The sequence below is a fragment of the Amaranthus tricolor genome, chromosome 5 (assembly GCF_026212465.1).
Source record: "Amaranthus tricolor cultivar Red isolate AtriRed21 chromosome 5, ASM2621246v1, whole genome shotgun sequence".
Taxonomy (NCBI): Eukaryota; Viridiplantae; Streptophyta; class Magnoliopsida; order Caryophyllales; family Amaranthaceae; genus Amaranthus; species Amaranthus tricolor.
Window position 1 is genome coordinate 23,350,705 of NC_080051.1, and position 9,875 is coordinate 23,360,579.

General features: G+C 30.8%; 1 protein-coding gene across 1 annotated transcript; it reads right to left on the bottom strand.

Moving 5' to 3' along the window:
* On the bottom strand, nt 1-4,423 carry LOC130813313 (uncharacterized). The gene is made up of 3 exons (XM_057679124.1): nt 3,733-4,423; nt 1,243-1,347; nt 1-359 (listed from the first exon to the last, which is right to left on the bottom strand). The coding sequence occupies exons 1-2, from the start codon at nt 4,121-4,123 to the stop codon at nt 1,274-1,276; spliced, it is 465 nt and encodes a 154-aa protein (XP_057535107.1). The 5' UTR covers nt 4,124-4,423; the 3' UTR covers nt 1-359; nt 1,243-1,273.
* Nucleotides 4,424-9,875: the final 5,452 nt, after the last annotated feature.

A 9,875-nucleotide genomic window follows, 5' to 3' on the forward strand; every position in this document is an offset into this window, starting at 1 on the left:
TAAGTTTACCAATGTATAACATTTGCATCTCACTTGTACAATAGAGGAAGTGATAAACATTAAGCAACTCTTATTCACGCATGATTTAGATAAAAGGATCAAGACTCAAATATTTACAAGACTGAATCTTAGTCAACACTAAAATTCGATAGTTCAACAATACAAGTCTCAATTTAACTGTCTACATGCTCGTTGATCTTCACCTTGAAAAATCCGGTCTCTGCAGCGGTTTATCTGAGCAATAGGACTGCTTGTTCATCGCCTTCATCCTACTTGGCAACCATGTATCAATCTTGGCCTCCCTGATATATCCAACAAGTTTCCACCTTTCCCACAAATAGTTTACAACTGGTGGAAGCCTGCAAGAAAGTAAGGATAGACTAATAAGAATCTTTATCCTAGAAACATTAAGGTGATAGGCAATCTGTCGACTATCGACAATGACTACAAGGAGGTCCTATTTGTATTGATGATGAGACAACGATTATGATAGAAACTCCAATAGTTTAATCACATCTCCACCAGAAAAATTTGTTCATGATTCTTGACACGAAAGATAACGTTGATCATTGTGTACAGATCTATTACCGTGTAAGTGTCGGTGAATAATATGGAGAGAATAAGAATGTCACAACTCACAAGATGTTATGTTAGATTATGGCCATCCTGAAAGGAGATCTTATGACATAAAGTAATGTAGATTTATAGAACTACGTTTAGATATACAAATCAAATTCAGAATATTCTATTAAGGCATTCTACTTCCAGCTAACCACATGACAACTTTTTGGATAACATGAAAACGAAGAGAGCCAATGTTGAAGCAAGCAACCATTGACCTTTTAAAGAGTGTGTCTAAAGTTATCTTCCATTAGCACAATTATGCTCTATTCTCCACCATTGACCTTTTTGGAGTATATAATGCAATATAACATATAGGGACAGTTAGACGAAAGTATGTTGGCTCGAGTTGTTAGCTAGTTTGACCAGAGGAAAAGCACATTAGTTATCGCTTGTTGGTTGTTTATTATAATAGGCCAAAAGCCAAAAAGATACGTAAAAGTTACTTAGTAAGGTTTTTGGTTTTGGCTTATAAGCCGACTTGCTACCAAATTCCTTTTTGGCTATTTAACCAACCTAAGAGCCTAAAGCCAAAAACAAACCAAAAAGACAATCACCAAACACACCCATAAGTTTTGAGGATCAACAACATAATGAAAAATGACCGACACCTTAACTAACCTTGGGTAGGATTTTCTGCTGAATGGAACGATTAACCTTCCTCGTCTTCAGATTGCGATGTTTGCTTTGATATTGTCTCTCCCTCTAATGGAGAATTGGATGCCCCTGCAATTGGGCTACCATCACAAGTCCTTTCATTTTATATAAATTCAACCAAAATAAAGCTCACAATTATTCAAACAAAACGACCACCCTCATGGAATTCTCGCATCTAACAAGGAGCTTATTATGCCTAACACACAATTACATTCCGTCCCACAAAGGGCACGGGGTAACTATAAATATCCACATTACATCATACACCTAAAAAAGATCATTACTTTAGCTTGATGTCAAGGTAATTTCATAAATTCCTCTCCTTAACAACCTCTATATTTCGAATTTTCAGGAAGAGTATAATAAGCAAAGTATGGGAGATAACTAGTATCATAATGCATTAACCATTCAAAGATTCATGATACACCACAACTTCACCAAGATACTGTGTTGTATCCTTCTCATTTTTCTGTCATCTAATTGTGAGATTTCCTTCATTTGGGTAACAAGACGGGATGAAATTGAAGGGACGGATTCCTTCAAACTTATACAAAACAAATATTTTCAACAACAAAAATATTTGAAAGTAAAACTCATAATTAATAGAGAAAATTATTTAAAACTACCTTTTCTATACCCTTCTTTGCAAAAAACTACCTTTTGTAAATTTTTTTGCAAAAAACTACCTTATTTAAAGTATTCTTTGCAAAAGACTACCTATTAACGGTTTCTTAGTGTTTGACCGTTGAAACTGACGTTGACCATCACGTGCAAGTCACGTGATGTATTAAAAATTTTTTTTTTAAAAAAGTAACAATAATAATAATAATAAAAATAATAAAAATAAATAATAATAATAATAATAATAATAATAATAAAAATAATAATAATAATAATAATAATAATAATAATAATAATAATAATAATAATAGTAATAGTAATATAAAAATAAAAATAAAAGAAATAAAAAAAATAATAAAAATTATAATAAAAATGAAAATAAAAATAATAATAATAATAATAATAATAATAATAATAATAATAATAATAATAATAATAATAATAATAATAATAATACTAATAAAAATCATAATAAAAAAATAAAAATAAAAATAAAAATAAAAATAAAAATAAAAATAAAATAATAATAAAAATAAAAAAATAATAATAAAAATAATAATAAAATAAAAATAAAAAAAATAATAATAAAAAATTAATTAAAATAAAATAATAATGATAATAATAATGATAATAATAATAATAATAATAATAATAACAACAACAATAATAAGAATATTATTATTAGTATTATTATTATTATTATTATTATTATTATTATTATTATTTATTTTTATTATTATTATTATTATTATCATTATTATTATTATTATTTTTATTTTTATTTATATTATTATTACTTTTATTAATATTATTATTATTTTTTTATTTTTCTTTTTATTTTTTATTTTTAAATTTTATTTTTATTATTATTATTATTATTATTATTATTATTATTATTTATTTTTATTATTTTTATTATTATTATTATTGTTACTTTTTAAAAAAAAAAAATTTTTTTAATACATCACGTGACTTGCACGTGATGGTCAACGTCAGTTTTAACGGTCAAACACTAAGAAACCGTTAATAGGTAGTCTTTTGCAAAGAATACTTCAAATAAGGTAGTTTTTTGCAAAAAAAAATTACAAAAGGTAGTTTTTTGCAAAGAAGGGTATAGAAAAGGTAGTTTTAAATAATTTTCTCTAATTAATAAAGGGTTTACCCAGCATCACATGATTCAATAATCTCCTCGCGAATCGCATATCGAAAAAAGCAAATCATGAATTCAAAAGACAGATTAGTTGGCGAATTATGTTACATGGGTTTACCTATTCAAGTATGAGAAAAAAACTAGTATGACATTGAACAATTCATTCAAAAATTAAGGATTAACCACAAGTTCATCAAGATTCCAAGTGTATTATTCATTTGTTCCCACTTTTCTCTAATTAATCAATGATATACATAAGGTATGTTAAAAATTACAATCAAACTATTCCATCTAGATATGAATCATTTCCTCCATTTCTTTCTATTCAAACACACAATCAATAGCATTGAGGGGAAGATCTATGTTCATATTTGAGGTGATGATATATTCTATGATTGAATTTCGGCCGAATCATGCTAATACATAGCTCAGTTACAGAATAACTAAACAAGTTATGATCTCCCACATGAAAAATGCATCACCTTCCATAAATTCATCCCCAATTAAATTTAAACAAAACGATATCAATTTTAATCAACAATTAGCTCTTATTATCTTCTGATAATTTCAATCAATTTCCCCAACCAAATTTATCAATTGCAACACAATTACATAACCAAATCCAACAAACCAGAAAACGCAACTACATACATATCAAAAATCAAAACAAAAAGGAAGCAAACCTTTAAAGAAATAAGCAGAAGAAGGCCATCCACGATTGGAAGAAAGAAAAGACTTATCCTTAAGCATAGAATTAGTGGTGGTGGAATTATTAACCAATTTACCAATAACATGAGCAATCCCTTGAGCTTTACTCTTAGGTGGGACCCAATAAGAAGCACCTGGAACAAGAGCAATCCAATTAGGTTGAGATTTCTTAACTATAATCTTATGAATTGCATCTTCTAAATTCTTCATCGCTATCGTCTCCATCTCTTCCGGCGCCGGATCTTCAACGGAGAAAACAAGTGACACATTTGATTTGTGTCGGAAATTCATGAAACGATTAGCAGGTCCTTTCGTTGCAGAATTGGAAAGAGGGGAAAAGCGAGCTAGAGATCGAGGTGCCGCCATGGTAATTGAATATGGATCTTAATCAATGATTGATGATCGGAAATAGGGATGGGATTGGATTCTTGTTGTGCTGAAACAAGAAGCTAATCCCACCACCAAAGCAACAACAAAATGAACGAGAAACCAAATAAATTAAATGAGATAATGGATCAAAGCATGATGGGATGATTATATATATATTAGTATAAAATATTTAAAAATTATAGATAAAGGAGAGAGAAAAAAATTGATGTGAACGTGGATGAGCTTGGGCCGTCGGAGCGGTTGCAATCAAAGGAAATTTGAAAAGAACAAGTAAATAATACTATTAAAAATTTTAAAAATAAGTAATTTTTAAATTTAATTTATAAAATAAGTATTTTTTGCCTATAGCACACATTCGGAATTGTTCGCTGTTACTAATCGCGAATAATGAAGCTTGGTAAAAAAAGTCAAGGTCTTTGTTCTGTGTTAGTAACAGCGAACAAAAATTTTGATTGTTTTTGACCAAACTTCTTTGTTCGGCATTATTAACAGCGAACAATTACAAGGCTAATTAGGAGGACTTTCTTGTTCTAATTTTAATTGCTATTTTTTTTGGGCCATGTCAATTTTATAAGGCTGATTTTTAGGCTTTTAATTATTAAAAAACTACGGTATCTTATTTTATTTTAATTGAAAATCTAAAATGAACTTTCCTATATTCCTAAAAATTTGAAAAAGTCGATAATCACGGGATTAAGGTTGACTTAATGTTATTTTAATTAAAAACCTAAAATTAACTTCGTTCTTACAAATTTGAGTAATATGATAATTATGGGATTAAGGGTGATTTTATTCAATTATATAGAGTATAATATTATTTTAATTAAAAACCTAAAATTTACTCCCCTATTTCATTTCCTAAAAATTTGGAAAAGCTGATATCATGGGATTAAGGTTGATTTTATTCAATTATAGTGAGTGATCTAATGTTATTTTAATTAAAAACCTAAAATTAACTTCCCTATTTTACTTTCAAAAAGTTTGGAAAAGTTAAGGGTGATTTTATTCAATTATAGAAAGTTGATATCCGTACCTTTTTAATAATTAAAAGCTAAAAATCAGCCTTGTAAAATTGACATGTCTCGAGAAAATAGTAATTAATATTAGAACAAGCAAGTCCACCTAATTAGCCTCGTAATTGTTCGCTGTTAATAACAGCGAACAAAGAAGCGAACAGAGAAGCTTGGTCAAAATCTTTGTTCGATGTAATTAACAACGAACAAAGACCTTGACTTTCTTTACCAAGCTTCTTTGTTCGATATTAGTAACAATGAACAACTCCAAACCCATGCTTTGGGCTAAAAGTGCTTAATTTGGAAATTAAGTTTAAAAGTTGCTTATTTTTTGAATTTTTTTATATTAATTTGCTTATTCTTTTCAAATTTTTGCAATTAGAGATGTTAAAAACTAATCCAACGTTTGATATTCATCTGAATTATTATCAAATTTAATTGGAATCAACATAAAGATGGGTTTATAGTTAGGTAAAAGTAAACATCGAAAAAAGATTTAATTTTAAATCAACTTGAAACATGTAAGTCGAAATCGACCCAACAATCTAAATGAACATTCTTTGTTGCAACTTATAACTTTTGAGTTTGCTAATAAAGGTGACACGTTGTTTAGAAAAATATCACTTTCGAAAATATCACCTTTTATAGTAAACTTAAAAACAAAGAGGGGGTAATGAAATAGTCTTCTATTCATGTCATTTTGCCCCAATTAGAATGACACAAAAATAAAAAACGTGTATAGTTGGTTAAAGTAGGGATTATTTCAAAAAAAAAAAAATATAAAGAGTTTAAAGTGATTGGGTTATGTATTGAAATAAAAAATAAGGCAAAATTAAATAGAACATACTAAATAGAAAAGCAATTAAATTGAGAGGGGCATAAAAAATTTTTGTTGGAAAAATTACTTAATAACTTCTATTATAAGTAATTTTTTTATCGATAACGTTGAAGAAATGTTACAGAGGAAACGAAAATTAATTCTTCCTATTATTAGAAATATGTTTAGTGCGCTGACAGTGAATAAATTTCCAAGATAAATATATGACGCTAAAATTATCATATTACACGATAGTGGTTTTAGTAGTGAAACATTGAAGTTCAAGTAATAATTTACAAAGCCAACACGATTTGATATTGAAACTACGTTGGTTAACACCATTGTATTCAATTTGAACAATGGACTTGGACAGGTTGCCTTTTAGATGACCAGGTTATGGGGTTGTCATCAATAAACACACAAAACCCAAAACTATGAGTGTCATTTCAAGAAAGAGCAACTCTCGGTTAATAACTGTTACTTCTGTGGAGGGATTTAATAGGGTGTGAAGATATGAGGTCTGGTTTTATGTTTGCATTCTACTGGTTCAAAGGACAGACACTGGATTGAAGTTGGTTTCCACAATCTTTAATGGTACTGGTTTCAAGGGGTGGAAGAGATCAATTACAATTGCTCTTCCTGGGAAAAACAAACTTGGGTTTGTTAATGGGACTGTCAAAAGAGCTGTTCGTAATCAAGAATATGCTAAAGTTTGGGACAGGGTTAATGATGTTATAATTGGTTAGCTTCTTGGGGCTGTGGATGAAAAGATCTCAAAAACCATCTTATGGTTGAACACAGCAATGGAAATTTGGGAGGAACTTGAACAGAGATTTGGTCAATCATCTAGTGCACAGTTCTTCACCATACAGGAGGCACTGAGCAAGACTTATCAAACTTCTGATATGTCTATTGAAGATTGCTTCACTAGAATTAAGGGCTTGTGGGACGAAATGGACTCTCTTGATCCAATTCCACAATGCACCTGCACCAGCTTTGAATGTCAACAATCACAAAAAAATTGAAAAGCCAACAAAGGAGCAGAATTATTCAGTTCTTGATGAAGCTTGATGAAAGAACTTCCCTCTCTGTCAGAGGTATATGGCATATTAGTGCAGGAGCAAATTCATCAAGGCATTGGAAGATTTGAAGATGTTCAAGTACCAGCAATAAGAGGCAATCATCCTACTGTGATCATTGCAAAATGCAAGGTCACTCAATAGATAAATGCTGGAAAATCCATAGGTATCCACCCAAATTCAAGAACAACACCTGGAGGAAAGAAGAAGAGCAAGCCAATAGGGCCAATGTTGCAGCTACTGAAACAACTTTACAATCCAACACGTCTGTGGAACCAAGGCTTACACATGAACGATACACTCAGCTAGTGAACATGCTTAACAGACAATCTACCACTCAGAAGTCCAAGAAGTTTCTCATACTTCTAACTCAGTACAGCTGACAGGTAACACCCTCATGTTTAATAATTCTTCCTGGATCATAGATTCAGGAGCCTCTGATCACATGTGTTACCAACTATGTTTGTTTGATAGCATGTTGTTGTACCTGATGGAAGGAAGACCACAGTTGAATATAGTGGTACCATCACTTTACCTTATGGGATATGCCTAAATGAAGTTTTATTTGTTCCAGATTTTCATTTTAATTTGATATCTGTACAAAAACTTGCATGTCAACTCAAGTGCAATATTACTTTCAACACTAATGAATGTGTTCTCTAGAAGCAATTGAAGAAGCCTTTGCTTCTTGGTAACAACATCAAAGGATTGTACTACCTGCATCAATCCAAGAAACCAATCTGCAAGAGACACAGTAGTGTCCTGAACTGTACAGCAACAACAGCAGCACTGCTTGTTAATAATCAAGAAGCCAAGCTATGGCATCTAAGGCTTGGGCATATTCCCTTCAACAAATTGAAGAATCTCTTTCCCAACCTCAACATGTACTATATGTCCATTAGCTAAGCAAACTAGGCTAGCATTCAACAAGAGTTGCATACAAACAAATGAAGCTTTTCAGCTCATACATAGAGACATATGGGGGCCCCTAAGGTTCACATCTAGATCCAATTTTACTATGTTCGTTACTCTTGTGGATGACTTCACAAGATACACATGGATATATTAAAGTTGTAAGATCAAAAGAGCTATCACAAGGAGAAACATAGGATTTTTACAACAAAGTAGGCATATGCCACCAATCAAGTTGTGTCCACACACCCCAACAAAATGGGGTGGTGGAAAGAAAACATAGACACCCCAACAAATTCTTCCTGTTGACAGCAATAAGATGTATCCTAGCTATTGCAGCTAAGTTCAAAATGAAAAGTCCATCAACTTGATATAAACAATGCGTTTCTACATGGAGATCTTTCATGAAGAAGTTTTTATGAAAATCCCTGAAGGATTAAAATGTAAACCCAATCAAGTCTGCCTCTTGAAAAAATCATTGTATGGGCTTAAACAAGCCTCTAGACAATGGTATATCAAACTCCTTGATGAATTAAAATCCCTAGGCTATATTCAGTCTAAAAATGATTATTCATTGTTTTTGAAGAAACAAAATCAAAAGATTGTGATAGTTGCAGTTTACGTTGATAATATTATTGTCAGAGGAAATGATGAAAAAGAAATTAATTATTTGAAAACTCATCTTCACAAAGCTTTTACTATTAAGGACGTAGGTGATTTGCATTTCTTCCTTGGGATAGAAGTAAGCTACCAAGAAGATGGTATGTTCCTCACTCAACAAAAATTCACAAAGGAATTATTATTAACAAGTGGGGTGAAGAAATTTAAACAAGTTGTTCCTCTACTTTCCTTAGAATACCAAACTATTAGCAGATGAGGGCAACCTTCTTGATGACCCTACTTTGTAGAAGTCTTATAGGCAAGCTTGATTCTTTAACAAATACTAGGCCAGACCTAGCATATTCTGTTCAAAGTTTGAGCCAATATATGCAAAAGCCAACAACATCACATTGGAAAGCTAAGCATGTCATTTTTTAAACGATCTATTAGCAACAAACTGAAAGTAAATGTTGGATTATTAAAACAATTTCAAAATGTAGAATTATTAGCAAGTAATGAAAAATTAGTTGGATTATTCACAACAAATTTTCCTTATAAATAATCTTCGGTTTCAAAAAATTCATATTAACACAAGTATGCAAATAATATATCAGTTTAATTTATCAATATATTAATGTACTTCTTGTCTTCTTCCATTGAAATTTTTCTGAAGATAATATTTATTGAAACGCAAATAATATTTAAGTACTTATTTTATTGGAATTCTAGTTTTATATATATACATATATATATATATATATAAACCATGTATTTATATAGTTTTCCTCACTTTAAAGATTCAAAAATCGAATAAACTTTTCCTTATAAATAATCTTCGTGATAGCTACATCCACCGGAAACCACAACAAATCGAAAAACCACAACAATAGCGACAGCGGAAGCAAAAATCGAAAAACAATAATGAAACAATAAAGATTCAAACAAACAATAAAGAAAATCACACCGAGAAATTAACGTGGTTCACTATCAACGTGATAGCTACATCCACCGGCACCGAGAATAAACTTTTCACTATAAACCGGGAGATTACAAGATGAACACGAGAAACCACAACAATGGCTCTCCAAGTTTTTTCTCTCTTAGTTTTCCTCACTTTGTGTTTTGCATTGCCTCTCTTACTAATTCTAATTACATGGGGCCTTTATATAGTATACCTCATAATAAAAAGGAATCAGGTTAAGAAAAATACAAAAAACCGTCAAAAACTAAGAATTACCGGCCAAAAACGTGCCAAGAAACCGTCTTACGCGAGCCGTGAAAAGGAGCAGAACCAACTCCGCGCCCCG